At 39.6% G+C, this 26,313-nt stretch overlaps 1 protein-coding gene across 1 annotated transcript in view; it reads left to right on the top strand.

The window, feature by feature from the left end:
• The first annotated feature begins 979 nt into the window (after nucleotides 1-979).
• The window catches only part of cadm2b (cell adhesion molecule 2b), a 112,925-nt gene continuing 87,591 nt past the window's right edge, over nucleotides 980-26,313 (top strand). The window contains exon 1 of the mRNA XM_068745385.1: nucleotides 980-1,040. Within this exon, the coding sequence (XP_068601486.1) occupies nucleotides 980-1,040 (61 nt within the window). The remainder of the gene's footprint in view (nucleotides 1,041-26,313) is intronic.

Here is a 26,313-nt window from a genome sequence, read left to right as displayed (position 1 = left end):
CCTTGAAAGAAAGAGGGATGTCCAGGAGCCCATTAACCTAACTCGTGCCTGTGCACTGATTCCCTGACACACCTCCACACGCCTGGTCACAACCTCTCGGACGGTCGCAGCCTTTCCACCAGCGGGTCCTTCTTTGGTTCTGTGTTGTCCTTTTCATTCTATTCTCAAGAATCCAAGACAGACTTTACGAGTGTAAAATGTAAGAGAGATAAGTGCCAGGTTTTCCAGAGAAACATAATGTTGACTGCAGGCATATTTATCTGCTAATAATGGTGTTATGACTCCGGGATGACTCTTCAAAACTGTCTAAAAGTAATTATATTAGCTGTGGGCATATTTTAATACATTAAATCACTGGTGATTTTTGCACCCTGACTGTCAAGGCTTGTGCTCCAGAGTGTCATCAATACAGCCTTTGAGAGCCAGAGAGGCCATTTGTTGGTGCATATTTGTGACTTGTGACCTTGTTTTATATTATTAATTTCATGATGGACCTAAACAACCCGTGTCGCTCCTGTGGAGAATTACACAGACATTTTGACACTGACATTTGATATATCGCTCCTCAAAATCACAGCATCCCTGAGACGGATGCAAGAAAGTCGCCCCTTATTTCACGCAGTGCAATTGTTTTTGACAGTTTACCAGAGATAAGAACTATTTCTAGGATGTATCCATTGGTGAAGCATCTTCATTAGTCAAAAGGCGTGGGCGGGACTCTTGCTCTCTGCAGCTAGTCAAAGAGAAAGGCAATAAAGGGAGGCAGGAGCTGCACTTGCCCGACGAGCTTTACTGCCGTCCTGCTACACTCCAGCAAACACTGCCTTCGGATCTTTGAAAAACACACCGGGACTCCTCATCAATGTAACTCCGCTCAGTCCGACACTGCGCCTTTACCTGGATAAGTCCGACCCGACGAGGAGGAAAGACAGACGCGAGCGGAGAGTCCACGCCACATTGAGAAGGAAAAGAGAAGAAGATGATTTTCCAGCAGCACTTGATCTTCATCCTTTACAGCCTCTGTGCAGACGTCGTTAAAGGTGAGCGCTGTGGGTGTTGCTGATGCTGGAGAGACGGGCGTGGTGTGCGGGGAGGGGGGGGGGGGGGGGGGGGGGCGTGAAGTGTGAAGATCACAGGACATATGATCATGTCGCACGTGAGTTCAAGTGTTCGATTCAAAGAGAGTTCATTCGCCTTTCAACGGGCTTCGACCAGAGGACCGTCTGTGCTGGAATGAGAAGTTGGATTGTGCGGCGCTACGAGAAGCCGAATGCGGCTGCACAAGTTTTTATTTATCATTATTATTATGATTATTATTATTATTTTCTTAGATGGGAGGCAACTTTTCTGTTGTCGTTCGGTTCCTTCCATTTTAAGTGGCAGATGAAAAATCATCGTTGCAGCGAAGTCGCGCCCCCGGCAGCTCGTCTTTGTCTGCTCCATCCAGTCGCGCTGCCTCGAGCTGACGCGGGGATGAGCCGTGCGCGGCGTGGCGTGCACGTCTCATCTGTTGTGAGACTTAGACGTCATTCAGCATTTCAGTCTCGGCCATTTAAATATTTTCACACTATGAGTGAATTTGTGACGAGGAAAGTCTTCCGTGCGTCAGTGACTGGATTTGACTTGCGCTCTTACCTCCAGTTTGCGCACAGTGTGTAAGTGCCGACATGATGTGTGTGTGTGTGTGTGTGTGTGTGTGTGTGTGTGTGTGTGTGTGTGTGTGCGTGTGTGCGTGTGTGTGGATGCAGGTGTGCGGACTCATTTCTCCGGGAGCGTCGGTGCGCGTCACTGGCGGCGCACACGCCATATAGTCGCTGTCAAAGTTGCGCGGCTCGGATCAAACGCAGGAAAGCGTGCGTGCATCGCGCCAACACGCAGCCAGGCTTCCGTCTCTCGTCGTGACTCCCTCAACTCCCCGCTGAGCGTCCCGCTCTCGGACATGCCTGCGCAGCCACCGCCCTGGAGGCGACCAGCGACCAGCGCGCAGCGTAACGCCTCCAGCCGGAGGGAGGCTGTTAGGAAGTCCGGGGAACCCCCCCCCCCCCAGCAATGAACAAATTAATGAAATAAATAAATAAATAAATAAAGTACTCATCATTAGGAGGAGCACTGTACACGGAGTGAGAGTGAGTGAAATGACTTGTTCTATTCGTTAATCTGTGTTTCTTTTGAAATGCAACTCCAACAAGCAACAGGGGACTTTAAATCAGTGAGAACCCAAGATGCTCATTTAATTTTCACCATCCTCACAGAAACAATCAATATGAGTTGTATGACAGCATCAGACGCTGGTCACCGTGTTTCCCATATTCTTATTGCAGGCATGAGACCACGAGTAAGAGACTGGCATTTTTAAAACTTAAATGAATTTGACTTGTTAATTTCGGTTTATAATGACCATTTTCTGCCTTGATGCGTGTTGCTTTTGGGAGTCTTGGATGTCTTTCTCTTCCCCTTGTCTCAAACCCCACACATTATTATTTTTTGATCTCAGTGAATGTCCAACCTGAAATACCATTAAGTGGTGTGAATGGAGTTGGGACTTGATGACACATGCACCTTGTGTCACACCTCAAGATGTGCCATCTTGCTTGTGTTAATTAATCCTGAGTGTTATAGTTCATTTCCTCCAAACATTTTAGATATAAAGTGCTGAATTCTTTGAAAGGCTATTTAAATGTATTTTTTCTTCTTCTCCCAGTAGGTAAGTACATGTCATTATTATATATGCTCTTTAATTATAAGATACATGGAACTTTCTTTGAAAATCTTCCTGTGGTAGCCTTTAAATTCTGCCTTGGAACTGTTCTTGGAAGTGGAAATTAGCCTTAAATAAAATTTTTAGTCAAATTTTGCCATGTTGCAAACAAAGCTATTTACAACAAAACTTAAATGATCGCGAGAGGATGCTGGAAAAAGCGGCAACAGATTCTGAGCAAACCCAAAATGAAGAGTTTTGTGGAAACGCACCGCAAGACAGGAAAGTTGGTGAAGCAAAGTGCATCTTCTGTCAGACGGCAGGCCTCCATTCAAAGTGACGCAAAGTGCACATTTTGTAGCTGTTATTGCTAACCTTATTGAGCAACCTGACATCTCCTTTTCAAGTAGCAATGGTAAACAGCAATTACCTGCAGAGCCTTGTGTAAGACGCTGATCACACACACATTGAGAGCATGCAGGTGTGTAGTTAGATGGGCGGGAAGGCGCATCCAGTCATTTGGACCAAAATAAATGATTGGTTGGAATTAATGCAGGCCAATGACAGCCACCAATGCCTTCTTTCTTTTTTCCCAAAAAAGCTGACTTTGAGCATCATTAGCAAAAACAGTATTGTTAAAAGAATTAGATGGAAAGCAGAGAAAGAGCCCATTTTGAAAAAAAAAGACTTGGATTCATCATCTTGGCAGGAAGAACAAGGCACAGAAAGTTTTATCTCATTGTCCAAGAGATGTACTAAGATAGTGCCCACTTCAAGGGCTGCTTTAAATATTTATACTATTAGCTTGACATTTAGAATCAGGAACTAAATGGCCCAGGGCAATGTAGAGACAGTAAAATATACAAAAGGCACATGCCAAGACTGTTGAACAATCATCCAACATCTTACTGGCATAGTCAGTTTCTAAATCTGCATTGGGATGAGGATCTTTTCCAAATGATGCACGCAGGCCATTATTGCAAACATATGGCAGATTTTAAAAATTCAAATTAGAACAGCAGTTTTGGACCGATAGCAAAAATAATCCTTGTCGTGCAGTGTTAAAAAACAACAGCATTTAAACAACCTGCTGATGCGTATCTCAATCGAGTTCCGTACGATTGCTTAACATTTCACAGAATCTCATTCAAATGTGAAAACAGTTTTTGGTAATATTTTTCTTACTAACAGATAAGCAAACCAATAAATGAGACTTAAAGCGTAGCCTCCTTTGCAAAGGGAATAAGGTGCACGCATCTCCTGTGCGATAACAGCTTAATCGATGGTTAAATTGCAGAGCGCTGCATCGCACGCTGCAGTGATACCGTGCACAAGACTTCAGCCTCAGCAGCTCTGTTCAAGCTCCATAACGCTGAGAGTCATTTCATGCAGGCTCATCCTTCTTTAAACAACTACACTATTAGTATTTTTTGCCTATATGCATTGCCGGACTCTTATCTGAAGCTGCAGCCTATATGGAGTGAGAAGCTACCTAAATATTTAATATGCTGTTGTGACAGAACAGAGTTATTCTTTGTCGAGCTTCCGTTTATCCATTATTTCCTCTGCGTTGTGAGGCCTGCATTGTGCGTCTGCTCTGACTGGGAGGTCCTGTGTCGTGCCCATATGGTGCAACAGTGGGAACTTATGTCACTCTGTTAGGCGTTGATGTATCACTGCACCAGCGTCATCGCAGCATATTTTAACAAAGGCAGCTGAAGCGGACAAATGGCAGACGAGTCAGAATGATTTAATAGTACAGCAGTTATTCTATTGATGTTCATTAGTTAGGATTTAAGGCTGTGTTTTCTATTCTCGCATGGCATTGTGGGATGTGAGATGTTGGTGATTTCTGTTTCTGCGTAGACCACAAGTCTCTCTTTTTTGGGCTGATGTTCCTTTCACTCAAGGGTTTTCAACTCGTTCCATCTTACAAAGCCCAAACTGCTCCTTCATCAGCAAGGACAACTTTTTTTTTTGTTTGAGCAAGAAGGCTTGTGTAATTTCTTATCTTTGTCAGACATGTTGGCAAAGCACAGCCTGCAGGTGACATTTGTGTTGGTGGGTTTGATCATAACATGAGGGGGCAATAATGAGAAGGGCAAAGCATGGGGACAAATGACAACTGTTACAGCTTTCAAATTTGTAAAAAAATCCATTGATTTGAAAAAGAGGAGGAGAGTTTGACGAAAAGTGTTTCCCTCCTCATTTGAAGGAAATTATTGAATAATTATTGAATAAAGAAATCTCCTCCCGTCCTTCTGAATGTTGACTTAAGAAGGCCAATCCATGTTAGTCTTGCGTCAATTATGAACATGGTTTGGTTAACATGCGCACCAAGAGGTAACAGTAATTAATACCATGAAGTAATACAATTCCAGCCGTACTGCAATTCCTGTGCGAGTGCTGTTAAAAAGCAGAATTCTGCCCACAAAATGCGCACAAATGAATTCATGGATTGTTAGATGATGCTTTGTTGTCTTGAAAGGTTTTCACTTGGGTTTATGTGGATGGATATTCCACGAGATGCTTTGGTCTTTCACATCTATATATAAACACATGCACATGATATTACATAATAATGTAGGACTGGTTAATTATCCTTTTACCGAGGAAGAACAGCTGAGTATGATCACGAACCCACACAAATATGTTCCTACACACACACACACGCACACACCTACACACACACACACACACACACACAAAAACCACACCTCGTTTGACTTGGGTTCTTTCGATGGAGGAATCTGCATCGAACTGATGTCACTAAAATCAAGAATCAAGATTTAATTCAAAATCCTCAAACTGTCTCCCTTCGGCTTTCCTGCAGTTGTCTAGGACAGAAGCCGCATGGTTCAGCAAGGAGTTACCATGCACGTCTGCCATTAAAATTCTTCAGTCCGGCAGCAGCTCGCACAACACTGGGACAGTGGGCGTATACATATGTGAATATAACTGCCCTACCTGCACAGCCGACTTCTCATTTTGAGTGTACACGAAGATGGCAGTTGGTGGGCTTCTGGGGTCTTTTATATGAAAATGGAAGTCTGTTTCAGTTTGGATCCGAGTGTTTTGAAAGCCTCATACAAATTAATGCAAAATGGAGTCAAGCATAAGCGAACCCCAACGTGTCACATGTTGTGAGAGGTGGGGAGTCTGTCAGATACATGCGTGACGGGCACATCTCCTGCGGGTTGGTATAATTACGCAGCAGGAATAAGCTGGCGCAGCTGAGGGCAAGGTACGGTAGAGGACAGCGGGCGCGTAACAGGATACCTGTTCCTCACTGCTGAGGGTTCGCTTGTTCCTGTGCAATGTCTCCCAGCCATGTTCTGGCTGTGGAGCTGTGCCGCATAGCCCCGCAATTGAATAATCTAGTAAAGGGGACAAATGTGTCTAAAAGCAACCGCTGCTGCCACACTTGCTTCCTGTTGACAGATATACATCTGTAGGGACAAGCCTCAAGCCAGAAGCAAATGCGCAAAATGTGGGAAACAGGCTTAAAGATGAGCTCGCAGCTCGCTGGCCCTACCACGCCGTATGCTGTCAGTCGCTCTTCTCCACGCATGCTGCCATAGCCCCCACTGAGTGGGTTTAAAGATGATAGAGTGCAAGGGCAATTACAGTATTAAAGATTATTTCCGACCTGCATTTGAACGAGAGAGATTAAGAGATTTTTCTGCTTGCGAAGAATCCCCATCTCCAAGGCACTCCTGATAAGTTGAATGCCACAGTCGGTCACACCTGAAAGTGGTTAAAGCAGCATGTGCTTGCATCAATCTCCGGGTTCTGAAGAGCCACCTGTGTTGACACACTGTAAGGAATTTGCATGTATTCCTATTCTATTAGACAGCTGATTCAATACGTCCTTGCCGAAACTGAAAACACAAACACGACTATATAAATAAGCAGCAGCAACGACAAAGTTGCATCTTTTTCAGCTGATACCAATAATTGGCCGATACATTAATCTCCATTAAGTTCTTCAGTCTGCCCTTAATTCATAATGTTTTAAGATCCTCTGTACCACTTTAATATTCCATAGGCCAGTGTTATGTTAATACTCTGACACCTTTGTGGAATATGCACTGCAAATAAACATTTTTGTGTTCTTAAAATGTAAGAAAAGTGAACAGTCTACTGTGACTCAGGTGACGTCATGAGACAGCAAAATGCACCACTCCTTCTTTGTTGCGTTAATTCACAGGCACAAACCTCCACAGACTGCATTTGACTATATTAATTCAGCCAATAAATAGAAAAAGGGCTTTGTCTCATCAATGCTTTTAATTTGAAATCTAACTGAACTAATAATTATCCAATAATGTAAATTGCGACAATAAATTATCAGTCTGATGTATAGTATGTATTCTTAAGATGAATACATACTAATACTCGTCCGCAAACGAGTAACCATTATTTCATAATCATACAAGTGAATGACTTTATTTTCATTCAAATAGCCCTGCTTACATATATGGAATCATTGCAGCACTTCTATTATTTTAACACAAAACACTGTCGCTGTCAAATGAATAAAAGAAATATAAAATGTGTGACTTGTATTTTTTACATAGCAGTAAAAACCTGAAGCGTTAACAATCTGTATTTAGCCCTCGGCTCTATTTCTTCTTTCTCGGCAGTGATTTATTTAAAGCATTTGGATGTCTCTGTGTTTGCTAATGTGGTAGTCCTAATGCTGTTGTTTTTTCACTCATTGACGTGATATGCGATTTGCGTATGTAAGATAGACTCCACCACTGAAGGGTTTAAGTCCCCAACAGTAAATAATAGCCATGAAGAAGAGTAAACATCAACAATGAAAACATCAAAATGGCCGTAAGCTTATTTTAATAGAATTTGCAGAGAATAAAGTGAGGAACATTTCCAATTGAAGTTCTGATGAATGAGATCGGGCTGTGCTGTTACACAGAACACATCGGTTCTGTGAAAGCTTTATGCAGTCCCTACACTTCAGTGTCACGGCTCAAATGAAGACTATACTTCATTTCTTGCCCGTTTGCAGTGTTGACCTTTACCAATCTCTTTTGGCCCTCGTGTCTGTTGAGGTGGGCTTTGTGCCTGACTATGGATGAGACTCTGAATCTCATTTAGCCCGTGTGATTATCTCCCTTTTCTCCTCTTGCTGCAGTCATTATATACAGAGTTAAATTACCCCCCCCCCCCCACTCCCCCAGAAATGACAGCTTAACACCATTCCATCACTCAACGATCACATAACCTGTTTGCCATTTATTCTAGTTATGTCTCCTTTATGTTGTCACCTTTTTCCCTGCTGCATGCTCGGGGGCTGTTCTGTATGCCCCAACAGAATGAAAGACATCATAAAATTGATTGTGTTAATGCAAACGTGAGAATGCCAACCCTGAAGTATTAGGATCATCACCCTGTCATGCCGTAACAGATGCCATTTCCGCTTCCGCTGTACGTTTTTGGGGGGATTCCAAGAGGAGTGATTGACTATTAGTTGTATCGCTCTCCAGCCAAACACGTCCCATCCCGACCGGAAGTCAGAGCTTGTTTATACTTATGTCCGGGACTTCTGCCAGTGCACAAACAAAGCTGCAATATGGACTGAAAAATGGTGAGTCCGTGTGCATTGTTGTCTGAATTTATTCGCATATGCAGAGTGAAACAAATGTTCAGTTCAAGCATCTTTTCCTTTCTGCGGGTTGGACTGTACGAGGCTTCAATAAGGAGCTTCATAAGTCCACACTTGATGAAATTACTGTATAGTTTTTTTCTCGTGGTTCATATAAATCTCAGGCAGCGGGTGTCACCATGTGACGATTATGTTAATTCTATTTGTCAGAGGATAAGAAATTTCACTGTACCTGCATTACTCTAAATTTGCCCGCCTGCTATCATATTCAGCTGATGTTAGCATGCCTAAATCGTGCTTCTGCTGCGCCAGCTTTGCCTCCAGTGGGTCAAAAGTTGAATTCCGAGGCGTGGGCACACCCCGGATGAGTGGCTTCTATTCTTGACAACGAGGGGCTTGTTAAAGTTTCAGCTCTGCTGCGTTTGAAATTTTGGATTCTGTGGTGTTTGTCGAAACGGAGAACAAAAGCCTTGGTCAGAGTGATCATCCTCTGCATGATGTGTGATGAACGTTGCATGGAATATACTGCTCTCATATTGGAAGTGCGATGAAAGATAAGACTGTCTTGTTGTGCTTGTGTGTGAATGTGTTAATGCAACAATGGTTTCAATCCAGCATCCATCTGAAACTCGACTTTACTCATTTAATACATCAAATTTTCCAGATTAATTGCGAGACGCCTGCTGCTTTAAAATGCAACACAGAAATTCCACCAGTCTCTCCCAGTAAATAGGATTCTGCAGCATTGGGTTGTTGTGCTCATAAAGCCTTTTCAGTTGAGTAGTCAGGCTGGACGTCTTAGCTCCAGATAAAGGAGGCTCTGTTGCACTATCTTTAGAAATTTGGATCGCTCACTGAAATAAGTCATGCATTTCATGGACTTGTAAGATGCAAAGCGTGGCCGATGTAGTTATTCATTCATATTCATACTTTGCATTTTATGGTTTTATGACTGGATATGTTGTTTTCCCTAATACAAAATTAAAGACCCTGGAAATAAGCAAAAAATATATATATATGATGGAAAGTCAGACCTTCTCAGGACAGATTGAGAAAGGCTTGTAAAGGTTTGTTGGCAATAAAAGGAATATTCTCAGCTCCCTGAATCGCTCACAAGTTCCAGAGGAGCTGTGGACTATTTCAACAGGATGCAGACAGTCAATGTCACCTGACCATCACAGATGGACAGTAGCATTGTCATGCAGACCATTCCAGACTTTCATTTCTCATTAAACAAATTTGTGAGAAAACGCAGAAGAACTGAAGCAAAAACATGGCAACATAAAGAGTGCACACCATTCAACGTAACAAAGAGAGGGCTAATTAAACGTGTCTTCAAGCGCGGCAGTATTTCAGAGTGTTTCTTGACATTTTATATGTGCTTTTGGTTTACTTGTACTCCCCAAAGTGGTTATCATGGCAAAATGATATACGTATGTCTGAGAGCCTACTGGAAAAAGAAATGCATCAGGCCAACCGGATTTATTTTTTCATAGCAAATAAATATAACAATTATTTAGCAGCCGACCAGTTCCCTCTGCAGATGCTGTCTGAACGCAGTAGAACATGCAACTTAGTCTTTAGTTGTTTTATAGAACTGGTTCACGATGGAAAACACACATGGATACCTGTGTGGCTGTACCTATATTTAATACCTGCCTCTTTCTCCTATCCATACGTTCAATTATGTACTAATGAAAGCCTGTTTCATGCACTCACGGTTGTCATGCTGTGCAGTCTTTATATAATGATTCATTGATTAGTATTAAAATTTGAGACATCTAATAATATCAATGTCCTCTAATTGATTGAGGCTTGATATCACTGACCAGTGAATTTGTACAAGCATCATTTGTGTGCATCCGCAAGCAACCGCGGTAAGACTGGGGATTATAATGTGTGTCGCAGGAGAAACGTCACACGTCCTCTTCAGTTTGGAGTTTATAGTAAGTATATCTGCAAACCTGTTTCTGCAATCATCCAAAATGTATTTGGAAAAAGATTGAAGCAGATAATGCCCACAGTAATCAAAGTATATACCCACTGTGCTAATTAGTTATTTATTTACTTGCATATTCCCACTGAAGGTATGCTGTTAACCCGATCTGCTAATGGCTGTACAAATATGAGGCTTTTCCTTTCATCACAATGTCAATGTGTTCAGCTGATAGAAACTGGTAATTAACTTTGAAATCTATCTATCATCTATCTATCTATCTATCGAACCATGCTTTTTTCTTTGCATCAAATAGAAAATAATTTATATGATATAACTTTATTAATTTTAAATAATTTCTTTATTTATATTGTTCTCCATCACCCTCCGATGACTGCTACTTTGCAGTGAAAAGACTTATAGCACAACCTTAAGCTCATGCATGTCTCTGCCCTTTATTGACTTCTTCTTTAAAGGCTTCCCATGGGTCTCTGGAGTTAGTGTACTGAATGTAGGCATATTTGCAAGAGAAGGTGGGGGATAAAAGCTTTGAAACTTATGTCCTCATAAAGAGGGATCAGCAGCCTGAACGGGAGTTGCATAACGATGCAAGAGATGCCAGTGTTCCGAGCCAGAGAGCATGCTTTGCTGAGCAAAAAAAAACTTGAAGCTACTAAGCTGAGAGCAAGAAGAGGCAAGAAAGAGATAGTGTGAAGAAGGAAGGCACACCAACTGCAAAAAGCATGGAGAAATGTCATGCAATTTAAGGTACAGCTGGCGTCTCTTTCACCTGCTCTGAATGGGGGGAAAAAAAGGTTAATGGAGCCTTCGAATAAAGGTTAGACCATTACGTATGAGATGACATTACAAAGCATTTGCTCCGTTGAATCACTTCTGATTCAGTCAGGTTGCTGTGACTTTTGGCTGAATTGGAAAAAGAAAAGAAAGCCGAAGATTTATAAGTTAAATAGCTTAAATCCAAGTTTCAGTGAGTTTCAGGGGAGCACTGCCATTTGTAAAGGTAGATTACCTCCTCTTCAGAGACTGCATTACATCAGGAGTAATTTTTAATGGGAAGCGGTTCCACCACCTGCTGACTATTGAATGAGCGTGACATCCTGATGGTGTGTTCACAAGGAGCACGCTCGGAGCAGTTTATTCTAACCCCGGAGCATTTTTATTTGCATTTGTTTTATTTTGCAGGCATGACCTGTGCTGCTGCTCTGCATTGCAAATAAGGGAGTTAAAGTGCAGACATCTTGTTGCACTACGATATCTGAAACTGGAGCAAATTAGTCTTCGTTAAATTACTGTTCATTGTGTGCAAATATACAGCAAATCCATAGGTATAATCGGGTTCCAGAGCGGTTATTGGGAGACATGGCACTTTCTGGGACAATCAAAAGAAATCTAAAGTGCAAATGTAATCAAGGTAACTGTGAACAAAAAGGTAGATAAATAATAGTATTTATTAAAGTAAAATCACATTGCACATTTTGATGCAGCAGAGACAATGGGGGGGGGGGGCAATTGAGCTATATTACAGTGGTATTTCTCCTCTTAAGGTTAATAATTTATATTTTGATTGACATTTATTTCCTCGAGATATATTTAATCTGTGAAATAAGATAAATGAAAGCAACATAAAACCACAAACATAACATACTGGTCAGAACAATATTGACTTAAAGAACAGAAACCAGTGGGGACCAATGAGATGACTGGACAGCAGTTTTGCTCTCAGCATGTAAGTGGCCTGCCTTCTCCACAGTCATCTTTGTCTCTCTTTGTTACATAGCCACAGAAAAGATGCTCTATTTGGATTTTGCTGCTGAAATAGCAGGATATAAAGCCAGGATGGATTGTATAAGCTCTTATAATGGTCATTCTGGAAGGACCTTGCTTTTTGTGGCCTCAGAGATGATTACACATTTGGTATCCTCCAGTACTGCTGAAGTGTGAGGATGTCTGGTATAAGTACCAGGTGACCTTAACTACTGGAGCAGTAGCATCTCCCCAGATAATGACCAGTCTGAACTCGAGGAGCAGGTCTCAGCCCCTCATCAATACAGGGACCATATGGACTTGTGGTTGAAAGCTGCGGACAGTCGCTTTTCAAATGGACACATACTTGTAGGAGGCTTTTGTGCTGTGAAAAGATACTTGGTTGGCAATTTCACAGATTCATGAGGACTGTTTTAATTTTTTTTATTTTTGTAGCTGCAGTTGTGTAAATGAACTGATGGAAATTGCTCTCCTGAGTGCTAAGGGCTTCATTTGTAGCAGAATTCAGGGTCAGCATGAAACAGACATTGTTGAATTTATATTTTTCCAATGAGGCAAGTTCATAAAAATTGGAATCAACTACAGTTTAAATTTCCTCTTAAAAATAACATCAAATTCAAAATGTGGATTGCAATGAGCGTTCCGTTAGGAATAGCTACATTATGATAACAAAAGAACTACATTTCAAAATAACACATTTGTTCACATTATCATGTCTAAATATGCAAATGTAAATTTGGTGCTTTGTTGATTTGATGAACCTGAGACAGACAGCGAGAGGAGACAGTCTGTTTGCATGTGTGAGAGTTCCCATAGGCTATAACCGTGGTATGTTCATGTATCTGTGTGGCTGTGCATGTGTTGGAAACCTAGATAACATCACATCGACCACACTTAAGCCTTTAGTATTCATAAAACCTTATGCAACTGAGAATAATGCAAACTGGATGCAACGGCGCCGCAGCTAAACTCTCTCCGACCTCATTTGTACCTGATAAATCTATCTGCATGTGGGTTATCTGCATAATGTAATCTGGTCAGGTCTTTGCATATCACCTCTTTGTTGGTGTTCTGTTATCTTGATTTTTTTTTCCTGTTTTGTGATTCGATCTCATAGTGGGGGGAAAAGGGGAAGTGGAGCAAGGCGACAGTAATCTAACATGGTGCATCATAAGAAGTGATGCTGTTTTACTAAACAATTTTTTTCTTTCCTGAGGATGTCTCTGGCAATTAGCTGTGTTTCCTTGTCACTTTTATCTCGCATCCGCATCCTCGTTTAAATTTGACAAAATTATTTACCCAGGGGGGATGAAATGTGTCTCTTTTAATATAATGTTCTTTGTTTGTAAAAAGTCCCTTTTTCGTCACTGAGTGTGTGCGTGTGCGTGTGTGCAGATCAGAGTGTCAAAATGGGAGCTATAGAAATAAAAAGGACAAGTATGAGTAAAGGGAAATGGTAACAAAGGACAGCCAGGTGACCATTTACTATATTTCTACATTAATGTGGCCGAAAAGATCTCACAATAGTCCAAATATCTTGCAAAGATTAAACAAATACATCATTAGCTATCCAACTCATAATCAATAATAATAATAGGCTATTCATAACCACAAACACCACAAGACAAACAGGAGGATTCAGAGGGGTTTCGTCAGCCTAATGATCTTTAATGGACAAAAAAGAAAAACAATATCTTGCTTGGATTTATTACATAAAGAGTATTATGCAAAGTGTGAAAGTAAAGCTGATGATACTTGTAATTGTTTCTGAGGTTAAACCATTCTTGGTGCTCCACTTTTCTTAGTTTCAAAACAATCGGGATATACATATATTTTTTTAACCCTGTGCTGGGCTGAACCTGAATTACTTACACTTTTGCCCATGGCAACACAGGAGCACTAATATGAAATGTGGGTTTTTAAGATATTCTTAGCTCTGCAAATGCTTTGTGGAATGTATCCCAGATTGGCAGACTCCAGGGGGATTCAGTGAAACTACACCTGGAAATGTATCTCACTGTTGTTTCTTCACTAAGACACTGAGCTGACACAGAAAGGGCCTACAGCTGGGACACATTTGATCGCCTACGCCTCATTGAGGATCAATAAATAGAAGTTGAACATCCAAACTCTTCTACGTAGACAGATAGTAATGAGATTAGTTTTGTGTCTAATTAGAATGTTTTCTCTTTTTCTATTTAGCCATGCGGTTTCTCAAGAAAGTAAAAGAAAAAATAATAATTTGGCCTTGCTTATTCTTTGTCCTGTCTATTGATAGTCTATTGATAGTCCTGATTTCAAACAACATACCTCTTTGGCAAACAAGCATAATGATGAAAAACCCATGTATTAAAATTATATTAACACACACACACACATCTTATAAGCGAGGTAACTCAAAACCATAACTTTAATGGATGAGCTTCAATTATAACTTCTATCTTTTTTGCAAAGACAGCTTGACTGTCGACTGTCACAGCTTTACATCAAGGTACCGAAGGCTCACTTGAATGAAATTAATAAACTAGATGTTTTTTTATATTGTTGAGTGTATGTAAAGTAGGCATTAAAAGGTTAATCTGATATTATTATTATTATTATTTTATTTTGTCTTAGTGGATAAATCAAACCCATAAGAATGCAAATGGTTTAAATTTATTATTAGGGATGCACCAATCGATCGATTGCCGCAGATTTCCTTAATTTTGCGCTATCGCCGATTGGCCGATTACATGTGAAACCGATCTTTTCCACCGATATTATTCACCGATCTTATCTACCTCCGCAAAGGTCTGAAAGTCAGCACACTGTCTCCTTCTGCTCTGCCATTAAACCACTGACAGGCCCGCCTACTTGCCCGGGCCGATAGCTCCGCCCCTGCTGTAGTGAAAGCGAGTACTGTACCTGTTTAGCTTGGCTGGACATGTAGATGAGAAAAGAATTCACCTGTCTGGTGAAAAAGCAGAAAGGACCTGTGCCGTGTTAATTCTTGTTATCACCCCTTGACTTATGAAAATGTTAAACATGCTGCACTACTTCTTGTAGAATGTTTGACCTTTAGGAACTTTTGTCCTGCAAACTGTTGCAAGTTATTTTTAGATTGACAATTTTACATTGAAATCGCCACAAAGCTGCCGCTTTTGGGCATTCTTTCTTCTTGCACTACAAGAAAGAAAAGCAAAAACTCAGGACACCTTATTCGTGGTTTAGGTTGTTCGGTTAGTTTGTCCTGTAGATAGTTATTTTATTAACTACCTCAAACCTTGTCATTTCCTTTTATCTGTAAAAGCAAAATACTGCTGTGCACTTTATTTTTGGTGATAGGCTAAAACAAGTCTTTCGCAAAAAAGAATGCGTGTTCAATAAAATAAGATTGGAACATTGAAACTGTTAGTTATTAAAAAAATCGATATCGCCCAAAATCTGTATGGGCAGGTCAGGATTTTTTTTAAATCAGTGATTGGCCAGAAAATTGCAATCGGTGCACCACTATTTATTATAGTTATAAATAAGCACAATGAGAATTTAGATTTTATAAAACTTCTGAACTTCATTTCTTTTCACAAGTAGTTCAACCTATAGTATCAACCTCATTCAGATGAGGTCAATGCGCCCAGCATTTTGATTAGTCTTGTAATGATGTGACATTTTGTGAAGGAGCATTCCATTTATTGCATGAATAATAATATATATTTTTTCCACAGCATCATGAAGCAGGAAATGTGCTATGCAGCATTTTCTTTGCCTTTGCAAGTTCTTAATGCCTATTAATCTATTTCTATGAATTAAGAGACGTCATGAGAATAAATGACCAATTTGCCCAATACTATATGATGACAGAACAGAGATCATACATTTATTTTCTGGAACCAAGTTTCTATCCAATTTGGTTAAATTGTTTTAACTTTAGCATTATTGCAGTCATTTCATGCTGACTCAATTATTTGTATTGAGTGCTCTGTGAATTTCAGTAAATGAAGATATTAGATACTAGACAGAGTGTTGGGAAAGTAAATTTACATTCAAATTAAATGTATTTTCAGTGAACCTCTAATGGTGGAAAGACATGAATACACAGTATAAAGTATGCAGATAGCCGATTATATCAAAAAGAAAAAAACGGCAGAAAATCCTCAAAGGTTTAGAATAGGGAGAAAATAATGAGAAAAATACAACTGAGCGTTCTTCCTCCACCACAGCGTGAGGGCCGCCATAGACGAGGAAGGCAAAATCAGACGTCACATCTTTTAATGTGACATTTCATGATGAAATTAGAAACAAAAAGCCACTTTTATGTATTGGTCTATAACCCATTAAGTAAAATATTATTAACATAAGCTAATTTCCTATGATCTCTAAGCTTAAATGAGTTATGTGCATTGTTACACATAATTATACCGAACTAGGTGAATTTAGTGGTGGGCTGCTGTGGGAATCCACATAACCTGTTATAATAAATGTTTTTTTAGAAGGACCCCCAAACTCAAATTAAGTTATGTCTCTAAATTCACTCGCCCAATTTAAAACACAAGCAGACACCGTGGTGCTTTACTGAAGCTGAATGAATTTATTCTCTTTTTTCCATATACATGGATAATTAATAAAACAATTCAATGTGTGTTAAATCTGTCCATTTTGTTGCGGATCATGGCTGTTAGCGGCGCCTAGCCCAGCCGACTACGGGTGAGAAGACGAGCACATCCTAGGCACGTTGCCAGCGCATTGCAGGGCCACAGATAGACAGGCAGCCACTCATGCACATACTTACACCTACGGACAAATTGGAGTGATGAATTCACCTTATTTGCACGTTTTTGGAGGTCAAAGGAAGCCGGAAGCCCCCCCCCACCACCACCACCACCACCACACACACACAACCATACACACTTTTCCAGAAGAGCATCTTGTGATGTAAGAGGAGAAGAGTTCTCTTTGTAGGTGCTCAAGTTCTTCCTCATCTTACATTATAATCAGATCAAGCATGTTTTTTATATCCTCAAGGATACTGGCAGGAAGAATTTAGTTTCATAATCTCTCAGCAAACGATCACCTTACAACTTTTCTTCCATCATACCTCCATCAATACCTTTAAAGTTAAATTGATTTCCCCGGACGCTTCCCACATTTAAAAAATATATATGCATTTCCAGGAAACCGTCCAGCGACTTTTATTTAATTCATATCTTATCGTGGAATTAATTTTGTCAATTGGAGAAATAAGAAAAAATAAAAACCATACGTAAGTTCCTAAATCAGTGTTGATAGGTTTTCCGAGAGGCAGATAGTGATTTAGGAATGAATGTATCTTTTCTCCTCGTGGCACACACTTGATGTTTGATGAATGGAACACCATTTAAAGTTTTCACTAACTTCCTGATAATCTTTTCCTACTTTTCATTGACCAACCAGAAAGTGATTCACCAAAATGTTATTAATTATTGGTCTGTTTTTAGAACTGTCTCACAGTTAAGTTAGAAACCCCGGACACGCAGCAGAGGACAGCAGTCTATAAAGTACAGTTGCAAAAACTCAGCTTTCAGCAGCCATTACATTAGTCCTATTATTTTGCTGGAATTTGAAAAGCTGCATATTGTATTAGCCTTTTTGGTCTGTACATTTCGATCAGGCATCACATTGGGCTGTCTGTTGCTTTAGGTTTTATGTACCTCTCACCTTTGTCTCGATGCTGGTACATTTACCTGGAACTTTTAGCTAAAGTTATATTTCTTTGCCACTTTTCCCTCCCTTTAGTAACAAAAACATAATTAAACAGATACAGTTAGCTATAAAGAATGAAGCTGTTCAATTACTAGCAGCAGCTAAATAAAGTATGTTGGACTTTACTCAGGACTTTACTGACTTTACTTTTCTCTGTGTGAAATACAGGGGGTCGTCGACTTAGTTCAACTTCACGACTGCACGGGTCTGTTTTTTTTTGTCTGTTTAAGATGTGTTTTTAAAGGCATACTAGAAAGCGAGTGAGCGAACCACAGTTTTCTGTTGTTTCTTTGTCTCTTTCGGCTCCTCATTTACAGTATCATGACGCAGCATAATCTACTTATATACTTAATGTAACATGGGCAAAGTTACGACCAAGTCATCTTACGACAAAAACCTCGGAACCAATTGTGGGCATAAGTTGACGACCGGCTGTATGGTAAATGATTGTTAAAAGGAACACTAATTACAAACCAAACAAAATATCCAACTAAATCTGATTATATTAGTTAAATAGATTACAAATTGCAAAATAAAATCTAATTGCAACAGAGAATATACCAAAAATAATAACTAAATGGTGACTTAAGGCATTGGGTTGGTGATAATAGAGAGCAGGAGGGGATCGTTTAGTGTTTGTGACCTACATTCAGGTTTAGATGGGTGTGTTTATTTGAACAAATAGATATTGATACCTTCTGTAAAAAAAAAAAAAGGTTCTCCTGTAAAATAAGTCTAGAAAATATGGACTCCTATTCTTGTCAGACAAACACATGTTTTCAAGTCTACCAGCTTGAAAACAGACTGTGGTTTTCAGCAGCTGTGTGTGTGTGTGTGTGTGTGTGTGTTCTATTCAATACTGTATTGAGAGTCGTAAAGACAGCTCCAAGCAATGCACATGCTCATTATTACCACTGCTCTGAATTTCAAGAGGGTGCTTATGCTTATCAAAGGGTGAATTATCAAGCATGACATAAACAGGCATAATTAGACCATCAATCAAGTGAATTAGTTATGGATTATCTCTCTGTAATTGACGCTTTTGTATCGTGGTTTCAAAGCGAAACTTAGCTCGAAATTTTTTAAGTCAGCTGGATGGCTGTGATTTATGTTTTCCTTCCTGCCTCTTATTAATACGGTGGAAGGTATCCCTTTATACTTGCTCATCAGATTCCAGCAATTACAGTCTCCCTGGCCAAATGCAGCTGTTATGTCTTCGCCGACCATATTGGTGGTGACGGATTCCCTTGAAATGTGTCTGAAGTCTTGCAGAATTGCACAAGAAAGAGAAGGATCTTATACTTTCAGAATCTTGGAATCCTTCTAGCCGGGCTTGTCTGAGACGGCTAAATGAACATGCCGTGTACTGTATCAGAGGAGATAACAACAAAAGAGGTGAGGCTGCAGAGGTGATTTGCATCAAGGCACTGATGGGCCTTTTACTATCCCTGAGTGAGCTTACAGACAGGTTTCCAGATACTCTTTGTTAAAGCAAGCAGCAACTTGGTGATTGTGTCATCTTGAGATTACTGCAGAGGGGAGAAAGAGGAAGTGGGGCAGCTCTGTGTGTTATTTTATGTATAGCCCCACACGCCTTTAAATATTGCCCCCCAAAAATCACTTGTCCAGAAAATGAGAACGAGAGGAGAGTTGAGGTCTGCAGTTTTTAACCCTACTTTTTGGCACCATGTGAGTGGGTGGGTAGATCCATGACTTTATCATTACCCTATAGGGCAATGCTACTTAGCTGATAATACAATCAGCTAGTTATAAAAGGGATTAGTTGAACTTCATTATTGGGGGTTTGAATTTGATTAAAGGGGACTCTTGGGTTGTGGCACATGCATACTGTCAACTGTGGCTTGGATTTATATAAACTCAGCTTCACAGGCAATAAACCAAAGAACAAACCAAAGGCAGAAACGAAACAAAACATATATAGTAATACTATGTAAAAAATGTCAAATCAATGCCAATAACAATGGAAAAAACTTTTGTAATTGCTATATAGATACACACACACAAATAAAAATGATATACAGTATTACTGTAAGATCAAATGGTTTTATTATGAGTTTTATCTCCAAGACAGCGGTGTGCCGTGTGGAGGAGGGAGGGAGAGATAAACAGTTTGTAGACACTTAATACAGTAATTGTACCTTACACACTACACTTACATAAACTTAGACATATGCCTTTGGAAGGCTTTGTGTTCTTGATAGCATCCTTCCGTTTGATGATTGTACATATCGCCGTACAATGATTTGGTACTGGCATGCCAAATCACTTACGCAGACACCACGCCCATGTTGATCGATAATTTCATGCTTCATCTCTGTCATCATGTGTTTTTTTTGGAGGGCATTAGATAGTTGGAGACTAGCTTCTGAAAAGGAAAAGAAAAACAGTTGATTTTGTATATCTAGAGAGAAGCTGGACATTTTTCCCATTCCCTTCAAAACAGTTTTAGTCAGAGCCAGCATCTAGCAGCCATCAGGGAGCTGCATCTTAAGACATTCAGCCATGGCTGTTGGTGCTCTAGGCTCAGTGTGTCATCTGTAGATTTTGGCATTTCCTCTTGTCCTTTCTCCATTACTGAACTCTTCCAACGTTTGGAATTTTTACTTTGAATTAAGTTGGAAATTTGTGCATTAGTTTTGAATTTTAGGTGGCTTTGAGATATATTTCACTGGCTAACACCACCATCTTTTATTTTCTGTGATCCCTAACTGATAATATGAGCTCTGAGTAACACACACTATAACAGAAAATAAAAATGGACCAATCATAAAATGCATAACAGCAGGAGCCAAATAGGAATTACTGACAGCCTGAACTGACAGAATCCTTGTCAATAATTTAACATTTTATTGTCTCAGTGGATTTAAACTATTCTGCATATCATCTTTTATGAAAGCATCTAGAAAATGACTCTGTTCTTCCAGAATTAAAAAGTTCTTATCAGAACTTTTCAGCCCTGTTGGCTCCAACAGGCACAACTGCATACATCTGAGACATGACATTCAAAGGGAAATGACATTAAAACTAAATAAAAACTAAATATCTATTTGTCTGTAGATTTATCTCTTTTAGATCCACGCATGGATCAGAACATATACCTTAAAAAGGGGAAAAACGCATTGAACATTTTACACATCTTTGAAGACTGACTTGGAATTACTTTCCTCTCAGATCAAACCAGATAATGACATGCAAGTCTGGAGACACATCAAGAAACAGAACAAAAACCTCATTATTTCAGACTTTAAAAAGTGAAAACTTCATGGTGTGACCTGCTTTCCATTTTTACATTGCATTTACTGTCACATGAGGTGACTTTAAAGGACCTCCAGTATTGGATATCTGCTGTTCTGAGTTCCAGTTGTCAGAGTCGTGACTTTCCCACTTTGTGTGTGTGTGTGTGTGTGTTGAGCCTGCAGGGAAGGCCTGTGCTGCGTATATCTGTCACTCACATTTTCCAAAGCTTATCACAGAGGGAACATTTTCCGCTTCACCAGTTATTTATTCGAATTAAGATTTTTTTTTTTCTCTCTGTCTGTGTAATACAGATTCCTACAGAGTGAAATTGACGGTTTTAATATGTATCTTCACACTGTGGAAACATCACATGTCTCAGTTTTTGATGCAGACATGCCAAACCCTTTTACATTGTTGACAGACATTGGCTAAGGCACACATAGTTTAGCTGATGTTGCTAATTTAGAACATGGGAGACAATTTTTATCATTTTGTCTTCAAGAAAATACATGAATGGCATCAGAAACTTTTCAATGCAATATGGCTTCCAATTTGTAGTTTTGCACCTTCACTTTATTTGCGTCACATCTATTTGTGAAATGTAGCCTGTGTGTTGGCTCAGTGTTCTCACAGTAGGTATTAATGTCAAAGCCATGAAGGCAGATAGCAGCAGATGGCAAGGAGACGCCTGAAGTGAAAGTCCCCTGAAGGCATCTGTTAATTGGTTCGAAGATGAACACGAGTTGCCACTGTATGCAGGCGTTGTGAACGTGACATCTTTCTGAATTTGATTTCATTATTATATCAGATGACCAGCCATACTTTGTGAACAACATCAAACACATGCAGTGGTTGCAGTCCTGTGTGTGGAGAGTTGCTTCAAGTCAAACCTCATTCTTCCTAGACATCGTGTCTGGTTTACTCACCTCGGGCTCCTGAATGAAAACATCATCATGATCATAAGACAGGAATAAAAACAGCCCACTTAATAGGGTATATATAATCATATTTATAATAATCAGAATAAATACACTAATAAAGCCCTTTTTTTAATCTCTTATGGTGAAACAGTGTAATAATATACACTACCGTTCAAAAGTTTGGGGTCACCCAGACAAAAGAAGGTCAGTTTCATAGCTTCTCTAACCAGCTAAACTGTTTTCAGCTGTGCTAACATGATTACACAGGGTTTTCTAATCATCCATTAGCCTTCTGACACAATGTGCAAACACATTGTACCATTTAGAACACTGGAGTGATAGTTGCTGGAAATGGGCCTCGATGCACCTCTGTAGCTAGAATAGTCATTTAACACATCAGCAATGTATATAGAGGGTATTTCTGATGAGTTTAAAGTTATTGCTGAAAAACAACAGTGCTTTTCTTTCAAAAGTAAGGACATTTCTAAGTGACCCCAAACTTTTGATCGGTAGTGTAGTATAAGAGAGTCTGTCAGGAAATGTGTGAGACAATTTAGGTCTAGTTGGTATTCTTTCATTTTCAGCCATAGATTTATGGCAACTTGGACTTTTGCTTGTGTCATGATGAGCTGCACAAAGTTCATTTCAACAATGCTGAGATGCTGGAGGAAAAAGAACTGTTACAATTGTTGAAGATTAATTTGAAGTTATATTAACCCCTACCCTTGGCTTATGTTATTTCTAACATTTATATCTCAAGTCCTGCCACTGCTTAAATTCATTGCCTGCACACATTGATTTGGCTTCTGCATGCACTTGCTAGCCCCATACTAATTTCCTGAGTACCATATTCATCCATTGCACTTTTTTACAGCCCTGAGTTTCCTCACTTACTTTGCAAGTCTTCTGTTGTGAATTGTTGCTTGGAATTTGTTTGTCCCCCGATAAATTATTCAGTATTTTGCATCGACTAACTGCCATACCTTTAAGGTTGCAGATCTAGGACCATGGCACACCTTGCATGTTAATACACCAGACCCACAAGGTGAAAGACACTGCCAAAATGACCATCATGATGGCAAATCAAATAAAAGCTCATTGTCAAAACTTGGAATTCGCTTCTTGTCGCATACCACACACTGCAGTGTGTGTGTATTACCGTATTGACCATGCTGGGATCTGCGTGTGCATGTTGGCCGTTGTTCTCACATCTAAAAAACATCAAGACCAAGCTCCAATCATGTTTAAAGATCACATATTATATGCTTTTTCCACAAGTTAACGCAGTTGTAAGGCACTTATATGAAATATCTGTGACACTCTTTGGTCAAAATAGCAAACTGATGCTGCAGGACAGCGTCCGTCATTCCTGTCTCAAACAGCTCTGTCAGAGAAGCCTCTGAAAATGAAACATTGCGTGCATGCAATGAATGTGCATGCACGTGCACACACATCTTGTGCACGTGCCTCATTGTATGCTCATCAATAAGATAAATAAATGGAAAAAATTTAGACATTGGTGGGAAAAGTAGCAAAAATTCCTATTGAAAAAGAAAAAAAAAGTTTTCAGGTCGCATGGGACCAACCATAGAAACTACTACAGCATCGAGCGTGCATGTGCACGTCTTCGTACTGTGACGTCACAGTAAGCAAGATTCCTTCCAGAAGCATTTCTGTACTTGATTACAGAACTACACAAACTACGCAGGATTGACTGGATGCTTTATTTAGCTGTTTTTTGGTTGATAATGACTCAAAGCCTCAATAATAGTTTTAAGTTTTTTTTAATTAGCAGGATTTATACTTTTTTGTTAAAATGCCAGAAACAAAACGAGTCTGTCAGCTATTATGTCTAGAAAAGCTAGATTACATGGGAAAAGTGAGTTTTTCATGAAATGGGACCCTAAAGGATGGAAGCCTCAGCGCCTGCATGAAGCTTAACCTCGCCACTTATTAACCAGACTACAAAGCCATCAGCAAAACCATGCAACCCCGGAATTTGCATTAATGCTAATATGACGTATACTTTATTCTTATTTAGCTTCTATATCACAATGTCATTAAAAAGAATAAATTCAGAGACTGAATATACTCTAAAATTGTTGGTCTTACTTAAAAATGCATGCATTTAGTTGTGTAATGTATGGCTCTCACAGAAAGACATTATTTCCATGGCTCTCTCATCCAAAAACGTTTCCCGACCCCTGATCTGGACATTCATTTATTTTATTCTGTATGTCTAAACCTGTTGCTCTCTGAGGAGCGAAGGAAGCCCGTTGACAGAACATCATTCATCCATCCACTATATTCCTCTTTTCTGCTTTGTGGGCCGTGGGAGTTGCTGGCTGCTATAGGTGAGGGGTGGGGTACCCATTTACATACGAACTCCACACAGACAGGATTTGAACCTGGTACCTTCTTGCTGGGAGGCAACAGCGCTTACCACTACGCCACCGTGCCGCCGACAGAACATCACATTCTATTATTGCAAAATGGAAAGCAAATTTGTTGTCTGGCCAACATATTGTGAAGGATCATGTCCAGTCACTGTCAGGATGTCATTGTAGAGCTTCAGTCCACTCTGTAGTAACTTCACATCCCCTCTGACACACAATGCAATTACAGGACCCTGTCAGAGGAAACAGCATCATAATGAATTACATTCAATTTCTCTGCTTGTGAGGAAATTAAGTTTATCCCATGCAGACAGTCATCCTGTTGCTAAGTCCACCTCATTATCTTCATTTTATGGTCAAGGCTATCATTAAGGTTGCTAATATACTCATGTACAGTTTTTATTTTATTCTTCTCATGATTAAAGGGGAGATAGAGAAATAGAGTGCAGGGCAGGCACAGGCACTGTTTGAGACTAAACTCTCTTAACTCAGAACTATGACAAAGACCCATTCTAAACACTATGTTAATTAAGCAGGGAACTGGAACTTAATGTTGGGTGCATATAGAAGAGGGTGCAGATTTTCATCACTTATTAGAGCTCTCTTTGAGTAGTGAATGTCCATCCATTCACTCCTGGTCTGCCTCCATTATTGTTCCTCCTACTACCCTGTTGCTTCATCCTCGGTCAATGGAGACTGCACTTTTTAAACCTTTAACTAACCATAGCTACCAGGCGATGATGAGTTTTATTTTGGTTGTCAGATTAAGACAAAAAATACAACTTAAACAAAACAAAATATATATTACAACCAAAAAAGGAATAGGCAGAAGCAATGCTTATTGTAGCCTATCCTATATAGGTAAAGCAAATGCTGTATGGTTGCACAATGCCAAGCAACCTTTTATTTTCTAAGGCCATTATACTATATGAACACTATTGCATTGATAATAATGAGGTGGAAAAAAAGTTGATTTTCACTTTAGATTTACTATTCCTGCGAACCTCAAAATCTACTGATGTGCTAAAAATGCATGTGTTTTAAGTGTCAAAATTTATATTATGACATAAATTCTACTTTATTCTAAATGTAAAATTAAACCCACAATATTGGACCTAAAACTGATATCCTTCCTTTTGCTTCCTTTCCATCAAGTTGCAGATTGTATATTCCAGTGGAAGCGTTAGGATGATAAGAGTTATATGAAATTGTCAAAATATTTTTGTGTTGTGGGTTAAACTACTTTAGGGACAAATAAGCGTTTGTGTTTAAACAAAATATTTAATTATTATCTGTTTGGACAGTATAACCCAAAATCACCCTTAGTAATACCCCTTTAGTTTGAAATCTACTCTCTCTGATGCACATTAAATGTTTTCCCTTTGGCTAACAAGATAAATAAGGTAAGATTAGATTTTAACCATTAAATCAATACTCAAGATGCAATTCATCTATTATTCACGAGATAATATAAATGTAAAATAAACCAATCTTAATTGTCACTATTATATGTTGGAGCTAAAATATTGATCTGCCTAAATTTATATCTTGGACTTGACCTGTTATCTCAAACTAAGAAATCAAATTGAATTATGGGGTCATTTTTTCTCTCCAAACAGCTGTCCGCATTCTAATGAGATAAAACTGGCCACGACTGCTCAAATATTCCCCTTCACTGTCCCTACTACCACCTGCCACTAAGAAGAACTATCCTATACTATACTATAGAGTAATATGGCTTTTACTGAGGTCATATTAGATAACAGGTAATGTAGGCCTTCAAACTTTCAAAAATGTAAATGCTATCTCCTGCTGCCACCTGGGGCAACCAGAGTGTGAAGTTCCTACGGCACATCTTAAACTATGTAAAGGCCAGTACTAAACCAGTAAAGATCAGCAGCTAATACGTGCTTTGGAGAAGTATTTTGTACCTAAGCTTTAGCTGCGAGTGAATAATTATGGTCATGCATGTGTGC

This window comes from Brachionichthys hirsutus, chromosome 11 (genome assembly GCF_040956055.1).
Source record: "Brachionichthys hirsutus isolate HB-005 chromosome 11, CSIRO-AGI_Bhir_v1, whole genome shotgun sequence".
Taxonomy (NCBI): Eukaryota; Metazoa; Chordata; class Actinopteri; order Lophiiformes; family Brachionichthyidae; genus Brachionichthys; species Brachionichthys hirsutus.
Note: the sequence above shows the minus strand (reverse complement) of the source record. Positions and strands in the feature narration are given on the sequence as shown.